Below are 22,567 nucleotides of genomic sequence, written 5' to 3' on the forward strand. Positions count from 1 at the left end.
TTGAAGGGGTTAATAAACACATGGATAAAGGTGAACCGGTAGATGTAGTGTATTTGGATTTTCAGAAGGCGTTTGACAAAGGTCCTCATGAGAGGCTTCTAAGAAAACTTAAAAGTCATAGGGTAGAAGGCGATGTTTTTTTGTGGATTACAAACTGGTTAAAAGACAGGAAACAGAGAGTACGATTAAATGGTCAATTTTCTCAGTGGAAAAGGGTAAACAGTGGAGTGCCTCAGAGATCTGTACTTGGACTGGTGCTTTTTAATATAGTTATAAATGATCTGGACAGGAATACGATGAGTGAGGTTATCAAATTTGCGGATGATACAAAATTATTCAGAGTGGTTAAATCACAAGCGGATTGTGATACATTGCAGGAGGACCTTGCGAGACTGGAAGATTGGGCATCCAAATGACAGATGAAATTTAATGTGGACAAGTGTAAGGTGATGCATATAGGGAAAAATAACCCTTGCTGTAGTTACACAATGTTAGGTTCTATATTAGGAGCTACCACCCAGAAAAAAGATCTAGGCATCATAGTGGATAATACTTTGAAATTATCGGCTCAGTGTGCTGCAGCAGTCAAAAAAGCAAACAGAATGTTAGGAATTATTAGGAAGGGAATGGTTAATAGTACGGAAAATGTCATAATGCCTCTGTATCGCTCCATGGTGAGACCGCACCTTGAATACTGTGTACAATTCTGGTCGCCGCATCTCAAAAAAGATAAAGTTGTGATGGAGAAGGTACAGAGAAGGGCAACCAAAATGATAAAAGGGATGGAACAGCTCCCTATGAGGAAAGACTAAAGAGGTTAGGACTGTTCAGCTTGGAGAAGAGACGGCTGAGGGGGGATATGATAGAGGTGTTTAAAATCACGAGAGGTCTAGAACGAGTAGATGTGAATCGGTTATTTACACTTTCGGATAATAGAAGGACTAGGGGGGCACTCAATGAAGTTAGCAAGTAGCACATTTAAGACTACTCGGAGAAAATTATTTTTCACTCAACGCACAATTAAGCTCTGGAATTTGTTGCCAGAGGATGTGGTTAGCGCAGTTAGGGGCAGATTTTTAAAAAGTACACGCGCGCGTATCTTTTAAAATCCAGGGTTGGCGCGCGCAAGGCTACGCAAAATCAGCAGAGCGGCCTCGGAGGGAACTTTCTTTCTGGCACCCCCCACCTTCCCTTTCCCCCCCACCCTTCCCCCCCACCTTCCCTTTCCTTCCCGTAACTAACCCGCCCCCCGGCCCTAATTCCCCCCCTATCTTTATTTCAAAAGTTACGCCTGCCCAAGGCAGGCGTAACTGGCACACGCCGCTGCGCCATGTTCTGGACCGGGGGCTGGTCCGTAGGCTGCATCCACGCCCCCGGAACGCCCCCGATGACACGCTGGCCGTGACACGCCCCCTCCCCCCAGGAAAGCCCCGGGACTTACACACGTCCCGGGACTTGCGTGTGCCGCCGAGCCTATGTAACATAGGCTCGGCACACCCAGGGGGTGGAAGGGGCAGTTTTTCGGGGGTTATGCGCATATCTTTGAAATGACATTCTCCCAGTAGCTTGGTTTAAAAAAGGTTTGGATAAGTTCTTGGAGGAGAAGTCCATTAACGGCTATTAATCAAGTTTACTTAGGGAATAGCCACTGCTATTAATTGCATCAGTAGCATGGGATAATCTTAGTGTTTGGGTAATTGCCAGGTTCTTATGGCCTGGTTTGGCCTCTGTTGGAAACAGGATGCTGGGCTTGATGGACCCTTGGTCTGACCCAGCATGGCAATTTCTTATGTTCTGTGATTGTAGCAGGGTTTAAAAAAGGTTTGCAGAAGTTTCTGGAAGAAAAATCCATTAACCATTATTAAGGTGGACTTGGGGAGATCTACAGGTTATCCCTGGGATAAGCAGCTTGGAATCCTGCCAGGTACTTGTGACCTGGCTTGGCCACTATCAGAGACAGATACTGGACCTTTGGTCTGACCCAGTTTGTCAAATCTTATGTTCTCATTTTTCCTTGAGATGCGACATGGGCGAGCCCTGCTGGTTCATCTGAATGTCCGTTAGAGACATTGATATAATGGGATCTTTGCAATGACTTTCTCCCGGGTTTATTTGCTGACTTTCCATTTTTTTTTCACGGTAAAGTGAATGGGGTCGGGGGAGCGGGGCGCAGGCTGCAGCTGCCCGGGCACTGCACGAGCCGGATGTTTGCGGCGCAGGCGGAGGGAGGAGCCTGCCCGCGCACCTGGCGCGCGAGCCCCGCCCCCTGGAGCCCGGGCCCAGGAATGCGGAATTGGTGCAGGCGGCGGCCGCTGACTCACGCGCGGCGGGAGCGGCGCTCGTGCAGGGCACCATGCAGCCGGCGCCTCGCTAGCTCATGTCGGGCCGCAGCTCCCCCGTGCTTCCCGCGGGAAGCGAGCCCCCGACCCCCAAGAAGAAGAAGTCCAAGGCCGGCTCCCTGCGCAGGGCTTTCAGCTGGCTCCGGGCCAGGAGGAAGAAGAAGAAAAAGAGCGAGGGGGAGCAAGGCAAAGGCAAGAAGCAGGAAAGCAAAGGTGAGGGGGACACCTGCAGGCTGCCCAGCCTCCGCGCTGGGCTTTGGGAAGGACTGGCGGGGGCGGGAGATTGTCTCCGGTTGGGGGGGGGGGGGGGGGGGGGGGTTCGGTAGTTTCCTCCTCTGGAAGTTCCGGTCCCACCGAGTCTTTACTGTCAGGACTTGGGACCCCCCCATTCTGTAAACGCCCTCGGTCACTGAGGTCACCTGCCTTAGCTGGTGGCCCTGCAATCCAGCCACCAGGTGTCACTGTTGTGTGCGAGCCCTTCCTGTGGGCTGTGAGTGCTGCCTCTGCGGCATGATAAAGACCTGGTCAGGTTATATTTGATCAGCCTTATCTGAAAGCATTGGCTTTCTGTGTCTATAAATACCTCACAGGCCCCCTCGCCTCTAATAGAGGGACATTTGGAGTTAGGGCACTAGCAGGGCGCCTGTGTGTGAGAATCCCTTGACAAGCAGGGCAGAGTAAGCACAGCTTTTCGCAGCCTGCCCTGCACCCTGCCGAGGTAAGGCCAGTTCTGATTCCTGCTTACTGCTAGTACAAGAGCAGCTAAAACCCAGCCCTAGCTCACAACTCTCTCAGGATGATTATGATTCCTTTTCATAAGCCTATTGTTAGGCTTTCCAGTACAGGAGACCATTTTATATAAGTCCCTGCATTTCTGCATTAAAACCGTTGTTGCTTGTTGGTTCACTAGCTCCTTCTCTCTCATTGCTGAGTCAGAAGGTCACAGGCTGTGGAAGTTGGAGGATGTCCAGCCTCTTACACAACATTGGCATAATATGAGGAGTCATTACCTCCCAACATGTCTTCTATTTATTTCAGGACACCTCAACATAGTTAGGGGGCCCCGAGTGCTGGGGAGAAGGAGCCCTGATGATAATGGACAGAGGTGCTTTGAGTATTGATTATGGCTTCTAGGAGCACTGCTCTGTCTCTCTCAGTGCATCCTCAGCCCTTTGCCTTGTTTGCTTCCTCTAGTTGTTTCCTGGGCTGTATGTGGTGGATTTAGTTATGGGTTGCGCCCCCAGTGTCTGCGGTAACCCCACATCAGCCCGCTCTGTGAGTGCCTTTCTCCTGATCTTTTTGTGTGGAGGCTCCTGTTATTTAATTGACTGAGAATATCTTCACAATAAGCCAGGTAGTTCCTCAGAGGTGGCGATGCATCTCCCAGTGCAGGTCACATGCAGATGTATGCGAGCACTTTACATGTATTTAGAATGATGCACGACGAGATGCATTTGTATATGAGTGAGTGTGAAGGTTTCACATCCCTGAAGTGCCCCAGCCAAATGGGAATATTGGGATTTGAACCTGCAGCCTTCTAGCTTCCAGTCCCTCCCCCTGTGCAGCAGCTATGTGACGTACTAGAAGAAACTTATTTGCTTGTACAGTTCTGGAAGCCACGCCTTCAAAAGGATATAAACAGGATAGAGTTGGTCTAGAGGGTGGCTACTAAAATGGTCTGTGTTCTTCAAGTGTAAAGCATATGGGGACAGACTTAAAATATCTAAATATGTGTACTATAGAGGAAAGACGAGAGGGGAGATATGATAGAGATGCTTAAATCTCTCCAAGATTCTCATGCACAGGAGGCAAGCTTCTAATGGGAAGTAGAGAGTGAAAGGACATAGACCTAAGCGTAATTTAAGGAAGTAATTTCTTTACAGAAAGGGTGGTGCAAGCATGGAAGAAAGACCAGGGGACACACAATGAAGTTACTAGGTGATAGATTTAAAACTAATAAGAGAAAATATTTTTTACTCAACACGTAATTACGCTCTGGAATTCATTGGCCGAGGATGTGGTGAAAGCTATTAGTGTAGCTGCATTAAAAAAAAGTTTGGACAAGTTCCTGGAGGAAAAGTTCATAAACAATTATTAAGGTAGAGTTGGTGAAAGCCATTGCTTATCCCTGGGATAAGCAGCTGGGAATCTCTCTACCCCTTTAGATCCTGCCAGTTTCTTGTGACCGGGATTGGCCACTGTTGGAAACAGGATACAGGGCTTGATGGACCCTTGGTCTGACCCAGAATGGCAAATCTTATGTTCTATGAACGACCTCCCCAAGGAGAACAGAATGCATGGGACAAGCACAAGGGATCTCGGAGGGCGTGGTAGGGATTGTTGAGCTGAGTACTTGCTGTGGATGGGCCGAATGGTCTCGTTTCTCTTTTTACCTGACTCTTGCTGTTTTCCTTTGCCCCAGTGCTGTGTCCTGGCTGCTGTTCATGTTGAGGACATGAGTGCTGAATGGGGATTCTTGGAGCTGAGCTGGTAACCTTGCCACGTTTCCAGAGAAGGACAGGTTTTCTGGAGTGGGTGGGAACCTGGAAGCGACAGACATGATATGATTGCTACTTTCGTTCCTCGTTACTTTTCTATGCCAGTGTAACACATTTCCTTCCACGATGCACAGTCCTTGTTTTAACTCCTAGGATTTCAGGACCGGATATGGGCTGGTTTATGGAAGTGACGTTCTTCTGTCTCTAGGGCTTCTCCCTGAACATTACCTTAAGCAGAACAATGGGGGAAAAGCGTGTGCAGGTGCCCAGTTTTCTGAGCCTGCCACTTTTAAATGACTTATTCAGCTGCGTTGTCAAAGATGATCACCCTACAGATCTAAAGATCTCTGCAGAAGCCTTTGTAGTTGAGATGTAAGGCAGATCCTTCTGTGAGAAAGGACATTCTCTGCCCTGCACGAGGCACAGTATAGCAAAATCCTTTTCATGCTCGGCAGTGCAGAAGTACAAATCCCAGAATGGTTCATTCAACGTGGACCTGCTGACTTTCCTTCACATGTCAGGGATAGTTCAGTCAAGTCTCCTGCGTGGAGGTTCTGGGTGCATTCTTGGCTTCTTCATGATGGGGTTAGAATCTCCTCCTGCTTTCCTGGTGTTCATCAGAAGGAGAGAGAGAAGGGAGTATAGACTGCTGAGGGATGAAGGAGTGACAGGGAACTGGAGGCTACGGTGCTGTAATGATGGAGAAGCGTTCACTCACTGGGAGAGCCAAGGTGGGGTTCCTGCCACACATGTTCTGTAATTCTTGTGGAAATAAAACTAAAAAGCTGATAGAGACTGGATAAATGCTGCCTGTCGTTCTGCAGCTGTGCAGTTTGTGAGGACACCAAGAAAATACAAGACCGTGTCCAAACCCTCAGGTTCCCATTTAGCTCCTGCATGCTTTCCTCGTGTGTCTGCACTGGTGGGGGTGATATCTCTTTGGGTTGTTGGCTCGTCCTTTATCGTGTATGTGCATGGGTTTTGTTTCTTACTCGTGTCAGCGATGTTATGGATGCTTGGGAGGGCTGTTTCTTTGTGTAATTGTACTTTCTATGTGCAATGTGTGCTGTGATGTACGAGTGATTGTTTTCTTGTTCTTTAATAATAAAAATATATTTCAGTCAAAAACTAAAAAGCTGGTAGTCTGGGTAAATGCGGCCTGGCGTTCTGCAGTTGTGCAGCGGGTGCTTTTGCCAGCGATACAGTGACAGGCGGGTGAGCAAACCTGATAGACAGATTTTCTTTGAAGTTCTCAACAATCGAGACTTTTTAGTAGGCCCTGGGTGCTCTCATAGAAGGTGGTGAACAGTCTTTCTAATTATAGTGGGTCCGAATAAAAATGGATTGATTCCTTGCAGGCTGTGATGTTCAATAAAGAATTGCAGCCTGTAGAAAACCCAAGGAGCTAGTGGAATTAGGAACATTATTAATTATTCCAACATCTCACTTTTATGAAAAGTAGTTGGCTGCTTAGAGAGAGGACTGGTCAGCAGAAAAGGGGGGTGATATTGCCCCTGTATAGGACCCTGGTGAGACCTCACTGGGAATACTGAGACCCCACCTTCAAAAGGATAGAAACAGGATGGAGTTGGGCCAGAGGGAGGCTGCTAACATGGCCAGTGATCTTCATTCTAAAGCACATGAGGATAGACTTAGAGATCTAAACATGAAAACCCTGGAGGAAAGACGAGATAGGGGAGATGTGATAGAGACATTCAGATATCTCAGAGGTTTCCACGCACAGGAGGCTCTAGAACGAGGGGGCATGGGATGAGGGAGAAAGGAGGTAGACTCAGGAGTAATCGTAGGAAATATTTCTTTACAGAGAGGTTGGTGGATGCATGGAACGGCCTCCCCGTGGAGGTGGTGGAGACAAGGACAGAATCTGAATTCAGGAAAGCATGGGATAAATACAGGGGGTTTCCCTGAGGGAGTGCTGACTGGATGGAGGGGCAGATTGGATTGGCCATTCGGTCTTTTTCTGCTGTCCTGCTGCTATGATTATGTTGCTTTAATCTCTAATTGTGGCCTGATAACAGAGGCCCAGCCTGACTTATTTGGTGACCTCAGGCAGTGAGGAAAGGTTTAGCATTCAGCAGCCTTGCCCTGTCCCCACCACCTGATTATTGAGAGGGGGGCAGGGCTCCCCCTTGGTTTTGGATGTTTGGCTGAGCCTGTGCAGATTCCCTTTTGTCGCTCTCTGTGGAACTGAGGGAGGAGACAGCAGAGCGAGGATCCCAGCGCAGCAATCGGGCCAGAATGAAGCTGCTTGGAGTGTCCTGAGGGGGTTCTCAATAATACCAGGATCACGGGCAGCAAATAGCATAAGAGGAGGCCCCCAAAATAGGTCCAGGCTCTTCTGGGATGTCAGCAACAAAGACCAGGGAGGAACTCGGCCATAAGGTGGGGACCCAGACATCCTCCTGGCTTCCTGACCTCTCTGACAGGCTGATTCAGTAAAAATCGCGTCCGATTTTCAACCCGCGAGCCGATTAAACATTTTTTTTTTAATTATTTTTAACTTTTGGGGCCTCCGACTTAATACCGCCATGATATTAATACCGCCATGATATTAATACCGCCGTGATATTAATACTGCCGTGATATTAATATTGCCGTGATATTAATATTGCCGTGATATTAATTCCGCCGTGATATTAATTCCGCCGTGATATTAATACCGCCGTGATATTAATATTGCCGTGATATTAATATTGCCGTGATATTAATATTGCCGTGATATTAATTCCGCCGTGATATTAATTCCGCCGTGATATTAATACCGCCGTGATATTAATACCGCCGTGATATTAATACCGCCGTGATATTAATATTGCCGTGATATTAATACCGCCATGATATTGAGTCGGAGGGTGCGCAGAAAAGCAGGTTTTTACTGCTTTTCTGTGCACTTTCCCGGCGCCAGCTGAAATGAACGCCAGCCTTTGGGCTATAACTTCTGCTGTGCTCCTAGCCAGCTTTCTGGCTGCAGTCAGGTTAAATGCACCGTGGAGCCTCGGCCGCTTGCCGTCGCGGGTGGGGGAGGGGCCCCGGCTGCAGATCCAGGCCTCTGACCAGGAGTGGAAGGAATGCTTAAGCCCCCCGTTTGCATGGAGTGCGCTCAGGTTTTGTGCAGGTAAAGCTCCTCCCTGCGTCGGGAGTAATGTGGTAAAAGTGCACCTTAGGCGTTGGCTCTTTGGGACTTTGAATCCTGTGACTCCTCGGCTTTGCAGGCTCCAGCCCACGTCCCTCACCTCTGCACATGTCCCGGCCTTCGTAAATCATTAGGGTCACTGGGCGCTGATCTCACATCGTACATTGCTGAGGCTGCAGAAACTTACAGCGTAAATATGGGAGGCTGGCAGCATAAGAAGAGAAGACGGAAAAGGCAAACAAAACTGCTTAGAAACTAACTTAGCACCAGATGGGGAAGGGGAGAGCTACTTCAGCTTAAATCCTTGAATTGTATAGGGGCAGGACCCCCTCCCCTCCCCCTGCTTCAGAGAGGGGCAGGACCCCCTCCCCTTGCCCCCCTGCTTCAGAGAGGGGCAGGACCCCCTCCCCTTGCCCCCCTGCTTCAGAGAGGGGCAGGACCCCCTCCCCTTGCCCCCCTGCTTCAGAGAGGGGCAGGACCCCCTCCCCCCTGCTTCAGAGAGGGGCAGGACCCCCTCCCCCCTGCTCAGAGAGGGGCAGGACCCCCCCCCCCCTGCTTCAGAGCGGGGCAGGCCCCCCTCCCCCCTGCTTCAGAGAGGGGCAGGACCCCCGCCCCCCTGCTTCAGAGAGGGGCAGGACCCCCGCCCCCCTGCTTCAGAGAGGGGCAGGACCCCCGCCCCCCTGCTTCAGAGAGGGGCAGGACCCCCTCCCCTCGCCCCCCTGCTTCAGAGAGGGGCAGGACCCCCGCCCCTCGCCCCCCTGCTTCAGAGAGGGGCAGGACCCCCTCCCCTCGCCCCCCTGCTTCAGAGAGGGGCAGGACCCCCGCCCCTCGCCCCCCTGCTTCAGAGAGGGGCAGGACCCCCTCCCCTCGCCCCCCTGCTTTAGAGAGGGGCAGGACCCCCTCCCCTCGCCCCCCTGCTTTAGAGAGGGGCAGGACCCCCTCCCCTCGCCCCCCTGCTTTAGAGAGGGGCAGGACCCCCTCCCCTCGCCCCCCTGCTTCAGAGAGGGGCAGGACCCCCTCCCCTTGCCCCCCACCTGAGTAATCTAACCAAAGACAACACTGAACGGTGCCTGAATCTGGGAATTGGCCTTGTCCTCTGGCTTTATTTTACTATTGTTATTCTGTCATTTTAACCACTTAGAGCGTAAGATATGCCTCACTGGCAATAAAGTGCGCTCAGCCCAGCGCTCAGGTTTAGGCGTTTGGCGTGTGCTAGATTAGCGCCCGATGCAGTAAGCAGATTAGCACTTCCAAAACTCGCGCCCAAACAAACGCTTAGCCGATAGCGCTCATCACACGTGAAGTCAATGAGGAAATCAGAGGACGCCCAACGGTAAAACGAACGCCAGCCTCGGGCGCTGGCGCTAAGTCAAGAGCTCAGGAGAAATTTTACAAAATCGGCCAGAAGAAGCGGATAAAAGTGGATGCTCGTACTGAGCGCCCGATGCATAATCCTCCCCAGCGCTTCCGTTATTACGCAGCCCCTCGTTTAAATATTGCATCGGGTGCCCAGGGGATGTGGTTACGCGCGTGTTAGGAGAACAGGCGCTCAGTACGAGCACCCGTGTCCACTGCGCGTCTTATTGCATCCGCCCCTGAGTCGGCGTCCTGTCTGCAACAGCGGCCGATCCAAGTCACAAGTACCTGGCGAGGACCCAAACACTGAGTCTGTCCCATGCTCAGGGGGGATTGGCCTGTCGGAGGATCGGGCATCCCCCGGTGGGCCGGTCACGCCAGTCACGTGGTCTGCCGAGCGCAGCCATGACAGAGCCGCGCTCGTCAGACCACGTGGTATCTCCTGGGCCGATCTTCATCGTGAATCCGCCGCTGCCCATGCTACTAACCTCATCCTCCAGCCACTTGGAGGGCAATTTTAAAAAGCCATTTACATGGCTAGATTGAATGTAGGAACGTTGCCCACCTTTTCCCTGGGTCAGGGGAGGTGACAGTGCATTCTGAGAATGGTGTGCGTTTGGCAAATCTGTGCAGGGGAACAGGCTGTGGTCTGCTCCCAGTCACCTCTCTCCTGATGCAGTGTGCATCTTCTCCCCGAGCTGAGCAGAGCTGCTGGGGTGGGAGGGACAGGGACAGGAGATGTGATGGCAGAGGTCTCTCATGGACTGGGTAGGACAGAAGGGAAGAGAAGTTGTGATTGAATTGGAAATGCAATGGACTGGGAGGAAACGGCTGGTTAACCTTCCTTCCCCAGCTCTAAAAACCCAAAACAAGGAAATTACCACTGAAGTGCGGCTGATTGGAGCAAAGTAATTGGTGGTCTTTCAGAAGTTTTCCAGTTCAGGACAGGTGAGGTCTGTAGCCCTCCTGTTCAGCCCAGGATTTTCTCTCTAACCTGTGGAGGTGTCTGGGCAGGCTGCCTGCAATCTTTCAGGATGACTCACAGGAAGGAGGAGCGGCTGCACTGAAGCCTCTCATGTTTCTGTGTCCTCTTCTGCAGCTTCTTTATCTGGATGGCAGAAGCAGGGGGAGGCTGATGGCAGGAAAGCGCCATGTCCCAGGGTGGCAGGCTGCTGAAATGGCTCTTCAGTGCTTGGAGCCTGCCCAAGTACTTGGGTGGCCCCTGAGATGCAGCTTTTAGCTTCTTCAAGTTCAAGGATCAGATTGCATGCAAACCTGTTAGCCCCCGTTTGGACGTGCGTTTTCCACGCGCTAGCTTTACCCCTTATTCAGTAAGAGGTAATAGCGCATCGTAAACACGCGTCCAACCCCCCCCCCCCCCCCCCCCCGAGACTAATAGCGACGGCAACGTGCAAATGCACATTGATGGCCCTATTAGTCCTTCCCGCGTGATTCAGAAAGCAAAATGTGCAGCCAAGCCACACATTTTACTTTCAGAAATTAGCGCCTACACAAAGGCTGGCGTTAATTTCTGCCGGCGCCGGGAAAGTGCACAGAAAAGCAGTAAAAACTCCGTGCACCCTCCGACTTAATATCATGGCCATATTAATATCACGGCCGTATTAATATCACGGCCGTATTAATATCACGGCGGTATTAATATCACGGCGGTATTAATATCACGGCCGTATTAATATCACGGCGGTATTAATATCACGGCGGTATTAATATCACGGCCGTATTAATATCACGGCCGTATTAATATCATGGCCATATTAAGTCGGAGGTCCCAAAAGTTTAAAAAAATAAATAAATTTAAAATCAGCCCGCGGCTTGAAAACCGGACGCTCAATTTTGCCAGCGTCCGGTTTCCGGACCTGTGGCTGTCAGAAACATAGAAATGACGGCAGAAGAAGACCAAACGGCCCATCCAGTCTGCCCAGCAAGCTACGCACTTTTTTTTTCTCTCTCATACTTATGTTACTCTCGGCCTTTAGTAACCTTTTGGTTCTGTTTCCCTTCCACCCCCACCATTAATGTAGAGAGCAGTGATGGAGCTGCATCTAAGTGAAATATCTACCATAGTTAGGGGTAGTAACCGCTGCAATAAGTAAGCTACACCCATGCCTTTGTTTACCCCGACTATGTAACTCAGTCCTTGTTGGTTGTTGTCTGTATATAGATCCACTTTTCTTCATTCCCCCTGCCGTAGAAGCAGAGAGCTGGGTTGGATATGTTAAGTTAAAAAAAAAAAGGTCAGCGGGTTCAAGAACAGATGCCGGCAAAACTGAGCGTCGGCTCTCAAACCCGCTGACAGCCACCGCTCCTGTGTAAAAAGAGGCGCTAGGGTTGCGCTAGTGTCCCTAGTGCCTCTTTTTACCACGGGCCCTCATTTAAATACTGAATCGCCCGCTCTCCCGCAACTTTTACTGAATCTGCCCCCTAGCAAGGGGCAATAGGTGGATGACCTGTGACATTTGACGTGACTCCTAATTTATACCCAGGGGTATAAAACTATTCCCAAAAATTGGGAATCTTTTTATTTTCTTCTACTTACTCTTTTTTTACTTTGCTGTGTTTTGCATTTATTTGATAGGCTCTTCCTCCCTATGCCCAGTGCCTTCTCTTTTCCTCCTCCCTGCAGTTACTCATCCTGCCCCTCAATAACCTTCCTGCAGCCAATTTCTCCCTCTGTCCCTCTGCCGTGTCTCCTCCTCCTGGGCCGTGGTTTCGTGAGCTGGTGGCAGATGCCCAGGTTTTGTGCACATTTCTTGGGATCCTGCCCCAGGACCTGTGCAGCTGTGTGCCAGAGGCACCTAATGCTCGCCAGGTTGGCAGCGCTTCCTCTCCCCCAGGGTGGCCGTGCTGAGCCTGGGAGGTGTCATGAGGTCACTGACCCCCGGGCGCGCCAGGTTGGCAGCGCTTCCTCTCCCCCAGGGTGGCCGTGCTGAGCCTGGGAGGTGTCATGAGGTCACTGACCCCCGGGCGCGCCAGGTTGGCAGCGCTTCCTCTCCCCCAGGGTGACCGTGCTGAGCGTGGGAGGCGCCATGAGGTCACTGGCCCGCGGGCGCGCCAGCTTCATGCAGAGGGCGCTGAGGTCAGAAAGGTTTCTCTCTCTCTCTCGTGTAGCAACGTTTAACATTGGCACAGGGGAGGTTTACGTTCGAGCATCGCTGATGGGTTTTCCTTCTGCTGTGTAACAAGTGGGGAGCACGTCCTCCTGTCTCATCGCGTCCGTCTCTCTGTCTCGCTGCTCCAGGTCTTGTGGGTCTCTCTCCATTTCAGAGGCAAGCGGCAACCATGAGATAAGAGCAGCCTTAAGGGAGGCAGTGAGAGGCTCTGCCCCTGGGTCCCACACCCCCCACGGGCTGGGAGTCCTGGGCCCCCGTGAAAGGCTCTGCTCCCCCCTCCCCCCCCACGGGCTGGGAGTCCCGGGCCCCCGTGAAAGGCTCTGCCCCCCCCCCCCCAGGCTGGGAGTCCTGGACATGACCAAGTTTGGCCTCGTGGAAACCTAACGCACAAAATGACATCAAATAGGAAGCATAAGGCCCAGCCGCTCCTTTTTTAATCTTGTTTTGTAAATTTATTTATTCAAGAACCCTTGAAACAAACTGTAGATGAGAGGAAAAACCCAAACCGGGAAGATGTAAAAGCAGAAATAAATGTCCTGCTGGAGGAATTGGATTAGTGCCAGGCCCGGCTCTTGTTTAGGAGGAGGGAGGGTCTTCCTTGTTATCTGGAGAGATGACCCCGCCTGCTCCAGAGCAGAGGGGCCCCGGACTCTGCTAGTGCTACACTGCAGGAAGCACTAGATAAAGGCTTTAAGCTGCGTGGGCTCAATATGCACTCACATGGATATTGTAGGAGTATTTCAGCGCCATGGAAAGTCATTCCTGGGACCTGGAAAAATCCACATTTTCTGATCCGTACAAAGAAAAGCCACAAGATGCCCTTCCAGTCTGCGTGAAGGGAAAAGGGTAGCAGGAGTGCAGTTCTTCATCTGCTCAGGAGGCTTAGGCTGTCTGCCCACAGATCTTTCAGAGCAGAAGGTTTTCTCCCTGGTAGATGAGCAGATTTACCCCTTGTACAAAGCACTTCTTTAACAGATGAACTAGAGGAAGTGAGAGAAGCTAAGATTGAAATGTCTTGCCTCCCAGTGCCTGGGTGAGAGCGGTGCTCGTGTTTTGCAAGAAGTAAATGTGGCACTTGTCCAGTACCTCTGCACTTTAAACTGCAGATCACATTGGTAAATCTTTAATAGAGTTTTCCAGCAGGAAGAAGGCATTCACTGAGTCTGGCTCAGCGAAAGAAGAAACCCCAAGTTCTTTGCACTCGCCACCGGTCATCTGGATGCAGGCCAGTGTGCAGGTGGCCTTCTCACAGGGGAAGTGTGCATTCACACCCCCCCCCCCCCCAGGGCTACTCCTCCTGCCCCAGCGGCAGCTCCATGCTCTTACTTGCTTTGCATGAGCTCTGCTGTGATGAACAAAGGGGTCCGTCGGGCTCTGCTGCCTGCGGCGGGAAAGCGAGCCTCACGGATTGCCGGCATTAACTTCTCTGCCTGGGGGTGCTTATGCCTGCGTTACGAGTGCAAATCCTGCAGGTATCTTTTTCCCAGCAGAGTTTTTAAAAGTAAAGTGCGTTCCTACTTCTTCTTTGAGAACTGCTGCAAACCTCATGGCTTCCCAGCAATAGGAGCAGATTTCAGAATTGCAGCCTCTGGAAATCTGCAGGGGCGGGGCAGCGATTACATAGAGAGGGAATCTTCCACCTTCCCATGCAGCTCCTATTCAGGCATTTTTGCAGAAATAGCCCTGCTAAGAGACCATTGCTACGGCTTCCCACAGAGACTCCCTTTGTAAATTGCTTTTGTATGTCCTGTGAGGGTACAGACAATGCTTGCAGGCTGTGTGTGTGTAATTCGGGACTGGCACGCCCATTGCATTATTCATTCCTGGATTTCTGACTCAGCCACACTGACCAGGCTCGCTCCTTTGCTTCTGCTCTTGCAGAGGGTCTCCCTTTTACTCCTCTACCAGTAACTGAGAAAGCGGGAAGGGGAGGGAGACTCCCGATTGCACTAGGAGTGTGAGATGAAGGGAAGAGGCAGGACTTTGCATGGATTCGGCATAGTGAATAAGGCCAAAGGGAATTATAAACAGAGCCCCATGTTAGTCAGCCAGTCAGAAAAAAATGTGCATGTCCGTAAAGACAGTTCTTGCAAAGTTACTGTTTTGGTGCTGCCTCCTGCATTTTGGGGCTGTATCCAGCTCAGTACTGCCATTAGCTATTTTATAATTCCTAGCCAGGGGCACAGACCCCACGCCCTCTGGGAGCAGGACTAAAGCCAGACCTGGGAATTCAACCGCTGCTCCAGCCCTGACCTGCTCCAGGGGCCTCTTATTGCGTTATCTGAGAGCTCCTAAGAGTCCTTGCTCACGTCCCAGATGCAAGCAGCAGCTAGAGAGGCCCGCAGATCACATTCAGGATACTTACTTGTTGCCAAAGGCGAGATCCCACAGTGCTTAGTAGAGTAAGCCCTCATTTACCATATGGAATCGTTTCATTACCCGAGAACATGAAAAAACAAAGCCATGACTAGGACAAAAGATACAGAAAATGTTCCAACTGTATTGGAAGCCACCAGTTGAATTAAAATCTCATTCCCTGTATGTCCCAGATCAGTCCAGACTCCTGGGTTTTGCAACCCTGCCAGCAGATGGAGACAGAGAGTTTTACTGTCACTGAACAGCACTGGGGTTCCAGGGGAGCAGCTCGGAGCTCAGTGATGAGGGTTTTCAGCAGCTTCTCTGCCTGGTGTTGGCTCCGTGGCGCTGAGGGATTGTTCCCCTGCCTGCTGCTGAGGTGTTGGTGGTGTCACAGGTGTGGGGAGGAATAGCGTGTGCGTGCAGCGAGAGTCAGCATTGAGCATGACTATACTGGTAGATCAAGCCTCGTGGATGACGGGGTCTAGCGCTGAGGCTTTCCCTGTCAGCATGGAAACGGCGGCCATTTTACAGTTCCCTAGCAGCAGGGGAATCCCCTCCTCAGCTATCGCCGGCGATTCCTTGTCCCGCAGAGCTGCAGAGAGGCACTGAGGAGGGGTCTCTGGTTCTGGTAGAGGTCTCCTGCCGGTTTTATTTTGCTTATGTGTGAAGCATGTTTAGTGGATGCTGATGCTCAGCCCCAGTCTCCATGGATTCTCGGCAGGTCAAGTGGCCTGAGCTGTTGAGAAGCTCTTCAGGTCAGTGATTTTCAGTGCTGGATGTTAAACGGATCTGGGCCTAAACACGCTGAAGGTGCAAGCAGGCTTTGCTTAGCCGTGTGGTAGGCCATGGTAGCGTTCTTTTCCCGTATGCTAGGTGCGGTCATGCATTCTTGCCACATGGCGGTTGCATGCATGGGGACCTGTGCACATACGGCTGTGGCCTAGATTAGAGCGCATACATCTGCGACCCAGACGAGTGCGTATTTGTGCAGGTGCTTTTGCGCAGAAGGGCGTGACCTGGACTGAAATGCATATTTGTGCAGGTACTTGAGCATGTATTTGCCTAGGTACTTTTGCACATAAGGCACGACCTACGCTGCATCGCATATTTGCATGGGTACTTGTGCGCGTATGACCATGGCCTATACAAGTGCGCGCATTTGCGCATGTACTTGGGCGACTGCGACCTAGGTCTTGAACGCGTATTTGCGTGCGTCCTGGAAGGTTGTACGCGTGCACCCAGGAGGCCACCTAGAGCTGAAGTTCAGGAGAGCTAGGCACCGGGGACAAACAGGTCCACGCACCTTGCTGTCATCTGATACCAATCTAGTCCTCACTCTCTCTCTGTGTCAGTGCTGTTTAGATGCTCAAAGTGTTTGACCATGTTGGGACATCCCCTCGGGCTATGGTGTCTGGAGTGGGAAGTGAGCAACGGTCGGTTCTCCACCTCCTCCTCCTCCTCCCTTGTGCCTGAGGGTAGAAGCTTCCCTGAGAGAGAGATGTTGGAGAGAGCGGGTTTTGGCCTGTGGGCTCCGATATAGATCCATCCTCTGAGGGGGAGTGAGGAAACATTCATTTCTACGTCTCATTCGGCAAGCCAGGCTGAGTCTGCCCTCGTAAACTGCATTTTGCTCTGATATATGGGATCTGAACCCAGGCTCTCCAGAAATGTGAATCTCAAGAAACAGGAGATGAATTGCTTTGCACAATGTAACAAACAAGCTGAAAGCCTTGGTTTTCCTGCTAACTTGTCATTTATCTTAACCACTCAGGCACTTCCTCTCCTGGTTCTCTGACCCTGGCTAGCCAGCTTAATTGGCTGTGCCGGCCCGAGCAAGGTACAGCTCTCTCCCAAGGAGGTTCCAGCCTGAACAAGGGAGCTCACCCAGCCCCAAAATCAGTTCTGCTATACTCACAGCAAGGCGTCGTCTTACTGGGCTCTTGAGTTTCACGGCAGTGGTTGTGGCTGGAGCTTTGCTACCATGAGAACAAGGTTGGATTCCCGGGCTCCATTTCTGCAGTCAGGCTTGTGATCCGCTAAGACTTACCCGCACTGTTTTCATGTCTCCCTCTTTGGCTTATCTGCCCTGTTGCCCCTTTCCCCCAGGGAAATTGGTACCTTGTCAGGCCCAGTCCTCAGCTCCTGCTGCTGGAGCCACCAAGGTAAAGCCACAGGGAATTCTCCTCCAGTGCTTGCTCCTGGGCACTGGAACTCAGACTCCATTGAGTAGGAGTCTTTTTCAGTGAATGGCTACCTCTAAGCACCGCAGGAAACCAGAAAGACTGAAACACTGGGGAAGGGAAGATCTCGGCCCAGATTATGCTAGGGAAAGCGACACTACTGAGTGCCATTGCCCTGGAGCCATTCATTTCTGTTCCATGAATCTACAGCATTCGTCCATCTGTCTGCACATCTGCTGAGGTAGCACTGGACGCTTATATGGAGAAGGGGCTCAATGATGAGCTTTTGGTCTCTGCCTCCATCTGTTGCTGAAGGATAATCCCACTTGTACAGACTGGTCTGGTAGGACGTTTGGGAATGGAGGATTCTGATGGGGAATTGGCTTTCTTGCTTCTAGAAGAGGGAGAAATTGCATATGATTGAGCTGCTTTGGACTCTTCTCAGATTTTTTTCTTGCTGAGTTTGTTGGCTCAGACCTCGAACACACTTAGTGTGGTCATTGGTCAGTTTTAAGTTAAGCGTCCTGTTTCTTTCCCCCCTGTATCCAGTTCAAGAGATATTGGATTTAAAAGAAGGTAAATGCGGCTCTCAAGGTTCTTGGCATCTCTGGCCCTGACAGAGACGTATCTGCACATAGCCATCAGGCCGGAGCACCAGAGATTCCTGAGCTTCATGGTCCTAAGGGAACATTTTCGCTTTCCAGCCCTTCCCTTCGGCTGGTGACTGCTCCATGTCCCTTCACCGAGATGATGGTAATAGGGGCAGCCACACTGTGAAAGGAGGGTGTGTGGGTGCATCATGTCTGGATGACTGGCTCATTCGTGTAAAATCAGAGGACCGCTGTCGACAATCAGTACAAAAGGTATCGATGCGCTTGAGGACTCTAGGATGGGTGGTGAACCTAGCAATGAGCCATTTACTCCATAGTTTGAAAGGAGACTATCTTAGAGCTCAGTTTGACACGCTGGCAGAGAGAGTGTTTCTCATGGAGAGAGATTACTGAAATTGCAGAGTCAGATTAAGCTTCTACTAGACCTTTCAGTGCCCAAGGTCTGGGACTATTTACAGGTTTGGGTTCTATGGCATCGACATTGAAATTTTAATGCATTGGGCGTTTGCACATATGGGGCCTCTGCAGGGGGCTCTTCTCTCTTGCTGGAATCTGTTATTGGAAGAGTTTCATCTTCCTCTTCCATTAGAGGGGGAAGCCAGGGACAGTCTTTTGTGGTGCTTACTTCCATCAAACTGGAGCTTGGTGCGAAATTGGAGCTTCCGAATTGGGTAACAGTCCCCACTGATACAAGCCTCTCCGGATGGAGGGTGGTGTGTCGGGATCAATTGGCGCACAGCCAATGATCGAAACAGGAGGCCTCATGGTCTATAAATAGGTTAGAGATGAGAGTGGTGCATTTCGCGTTGCTTGCCTGTCTGCCAAAGTTACACTGCCTCCAGTACAGATCCTATCAGACAATGCAACGACGATGGCCTATATCAACCGTCAAGGTGGAACCAAGAATCAGGCAGCATACATTGCTGTTAGTTTGCTATACAACATGTATACAATTGGTTAGACTTACTACAGTAGTTCTCTGTATTATGTGTTATGCTTAATAAAAAAAATTTTTAAATAAAAAAAAAAAAAAAAAAGAATCAGGCAGCAGATCGAGAGGCCCAGGAGTAGATTCTCTGGGCAGAGCCAGCATCTCACATCGCCAGACTGAGCAATGTTCAGGTGGATTTTCTCAGTTGGAGAAAGTTAGACCCTGGGGAATGGGAGTTGTCAGAGGCAGCAATTTGTCTCATTCATGGAAGATGGGAGTATCCTGACCAAAGAAAACAGTGCAAGGTGCTGCAGTTTTACAGCCACTGAACAGAACATGGTACGGAAGAAATTAGAGCTCTGGTGCTGCCGTGGACTTGAGGGATTCTTCTTTTTCTTCCCTCTGTGGCCTCTGGTGGACAAGAAATTACGGTGGGTAGAGAAACATCTGGGCAACATGATCCTGGTAGCTCCAGAGTGGCCACATTGACCATGCTTCCCAGATCTGATCAACATGGCCATAGATGGGCCCCTGAGGTTTTGACTGTTTTCCACCAGGGCTCAATATTTTCGGGTCAGGCGGCTCACTTCTGTCTTGCGGCTTCGCTTTTGAGAGGACACAACTGAAATGGAAGGGATAGTCTGAAATGGTTATTTCCACCTTATTGCAGGCTAGGCAACCTTCTACATTCTTGACGTATGTGCGAATTTGGAGGATCTTCATGTCCTGGTCTGCTGTTGATGAAGTGCAGCCTCAGCCTGTTCAGGCTATGGTGTTGCATATTTTGGCTTTTCTACAGAAAGGTTCTGGCTTTAACTCTCTTGAGAGTCTAGGTAGCGACACTAGGTTGTCTTCAGGGTAAGGTGCAATTGTATCCTCTGTCCGCACAATTGGATGTTATACGGTTCCAACAGGACTTAAGAACTTATGTCCTCAGGTACGGAACATTTGTCCATCTTGGAATCTGAATCTAGTCCTTAGAGGACTGTGTGAGAGCTACAGTGAAGGACTAGACTCTTAAAGTGATTTTCTTGATGGCTGTTTGTTCAGCCAGGAGAATTTCGGAGCTCTAGGTGCTGTTGTGTCGAGATCCCTTCCTACAGATGTCTGATTCGGGGGTATCTTTATGCATGGTGCCTTTTCTGCCTGAGGTAGTCTTGGTGATCCATCTTAGACAGTGAAGCTTCCAGCTTTTCTGGATTTGGATTCCTCTGCGCCTCATGCAGGGGGAGCTTAGGATCTTAGATGGAAGGCCTGCATTATTGAGGTATCTAAAGATCACTTATGATTTCCGTAGTTCGGATCACCTCTTTGTACTGTGGAGTGGCCCAAAGAAGGGAAGTAAGGCATCTAAAGCTACATTTTTACGATGGCTGAAGGAAGCAATTGAGGTGACTTATATTTCTAAAGGGCACCTGCTGCCGGGGTGGAGGTGTTTAGGGGCGCACTCGATGTGTTCTCAGGCGACTTCTTGGGCTGAGTCACAGCAGGTGTCTCAGCATGAAATTTGCTGGGAAGTCGTTGCACACTTTTGCTAGGTACTATCGCTTGATGTCGGGGCTCCAGTTTCCATGCGCTTTGGTGAGAGCGTTCTACGAGCCGATCTCGCCAGGTCCCACCCGAGTTAAGGGCAGCTTAGGTACATTTACTGGGAGAGTTGTTGGAAGTTTTCAATGTTGAGCGATATGTTAAATATGGGAAACGAGTTTTTTCCATTATATCTTTGAGCAATTTCACCTTCTTCCGGCTCAGCTCATTGGGGGGGGAGTTTGCTTAGAAGTTTATGGTTATTGCTGTCATCTTCTGACAGGGAGGCAAAACCCAGGGTCTGGACTGATCTGTGGTCCTGCAGGAACGAAAACGAGCAGATAAGAACCAATTCCCCTATATATTTAGAATATTTACTTTCCATAGTTCAAGGCGGGGCACATTAGAGCAAGCATAAAATAGCTGTAATACAAACTCAGATTAATGAAAACCAATTAACATTAAAAAAACAAATCGGAATGCAATGACAAACATCTGCTCAGACTTTAACGGTAAACCAGTTTAAAGAGCTGTGATCTTTTTAACATAGAAAAGACAGAAGATAAAGACCAAATGGTCCGTCTAGTCAGCCCAGCAAGTTGCTTATGGTAACTGCCACAGGTTACCCCCATGTTTCTGTTAAGGGTAGTAATTGCCGCTCCGTGCAGGTTACCCCCATGTTTCTGTTAAGGGTAGTAATTGCCGCTCCGTGCAGGTTACCCCCATGTTTCTGTTAAGGGTAGTAATTGCCGCTCCGTGCAGGTTACCCCCATGTTTGTTTTCCGTTTTTTCATTTCCAACATCTACTATTTAGCGATCCAGAGTATTTATCCCATGCCCTTTTGAAGTCATATAGACCACTGTAACTCCCTATAACTCGGACTCCCAACCTGCCTATTAAAAAAAAACCTATGCAGAAACTACTACAAAATGCAGCAGCGAGGAACCAGGAGATTTCATCTCACCGCACCCTCACTGATAGCACTGCCTTGGTTATTGATACAATACTGAATCTATTTCCAAGTTTTAACTGTAATTCTTAGAATCATCCACAATGATAACCCAGGACTAATAGGCGAGACGCTTCAGCTATAGGCACCACAACGAACCCCAAGGCCCCAAAACAAAGGACTTTAACTGTACCTACGACCCGGAGCACTCTCCTGACACAAATAAGAGCGGGTGTTCTCCCTAAACTGTGGCACTCGCTACCGGAGACAACGCGCCTGATCCCAGCATTCAAACATGGAGTAAAAACCTGGCTGTAAAAATGGTTATTATCCAGCTTAACTTCTAGCAGAATGCAGAGTCAACAGTAAGAAGAGCAAAGAACCAGCGAGCAAAGCAGCTCTGGACACTTCCCCTACGACTAAGTAAATTACTAAACAGAATCCCAGTCCTGCTAACCCAATGTCCCTCCTCAGTTGAGAAGTAAAAGAACATAACTCCCGACTCATATGACCCACCTGTGTTCTGCCAATGTATTTATCAAACCAAAATATGATTCTTGCCAAAGAATGTGTTATACCCAGAAAGTATGTAATGACCTAAAGTATGAATTTGCATTTGTAAACCGCTGTGATCTTCACATGGAACGAAGGTATATTAAATAACTAAAATAAATACATTTACTGCTTTCCGTCCTCTTCCGGAAGGCATTGCAGGCATGCACCACCCTCTCCGTGAAGAAACATTCCCTGATGTCATGATCCCTAGTTCTGCAGCTTCCTTTTAACAGAAAAGTTTTGAAGTTTACACATCAGTAGTACCTTTTAGGTCTCTGAACCGAAAGGCCGTTATCTGCCTGTAAAATGTGCATGTCCTTGTAGTATGTAGGCTGTCTCTCAAGATGTTCCAGAAAATAGGGCCAACTACCAAGAATGCACGGCCAGATGAGCCCGATGTCAAGGAAGCTCGCGTTGCATTATCGATCCACAATATGGTGCACATCCAGGGAGACTCATTGTTATAGCATCGATTCTCCAACCCTCTGCTAGAACAGGCCTTACAGGAAGGCTGAGATTGTACCCAACCTGCTGTGGGGCTTAGAATGAGTTTCAGTGCAAACACAATCCCATTTGGAGAAATTGCTCAGAGAGACTAAAAGGTGTTCCCTGTGCACAAAGGGAGACCTGGACAGCGGGAGGGAGATAGAGGGAACTGCAACCTCTGGCTCTTCCGCTGAGTGAAGAGAGACTGTTCCCGGTGTTTCCCAGAGAGAAAGCCAGCGGCGGGACTCTCTCATGCCTTCTCTTCTCTGCTGGTGGACGTCTATGCACAAGATTTAAAAATTCTGCATACTTTTTTTGCCAAAACAAAACAATCACTGTTTTTGAGTGGTACAGAAAAGATCAAATCCAAATTTTAAATTTTTATGCAGAATTTGCATAGCAGTATTGTAATAGTTCATCACAAGAGCAGTCCCACCCTTCTCATTCCCCTTTCCTCCCTCGGGCTCTGCCTCTTCCTTACAGCATTAAAC

At 49.9% G+C, this 22,567-nt stretch overlaps 1 protein-coding gene across 1 annotated transcript in view; it reads left to right on the top strand.

Annotated features, from left to right (window-relative positions):
• Window positions 1–2,264: 2,264 nt before the first annotated feature.
• The window catches only part of KIAA1522 (KIAA1522 ortholog), a 47,980-nt gene continuing 27,677 nt past the window's right edge, over window positions 2,265–22,567 (top strand). Inside the window, exon 1 of the mRNA XM_029619092.1 lies at window positions 2,265–2,552. Within this exon, the coding sequence (XP_029474952.1) occupies window positions 2,378–2,552 (175 nt within the window). The 5' untranslated portion in view covers window positions 2,265–2,377. The remainder of the gene's footprint in view (window positions 2,553–22,567) is intronic.

The sequence above is a fragment of the Rhinatrema bivittatum genome, chromosome 11 (genome assembly GCF_901001135.1).
Source record: "Rhinatrema bivittatum chromosome 11, aRhiBiv1.1, whole genome shotgun sequence".
NCBI lineage: Eukaryota > Metazoa > Chordata > Amphibia > Gymnophiona > Rhinatrematidae > Rhinatrema > Rhinatrema bivittatum.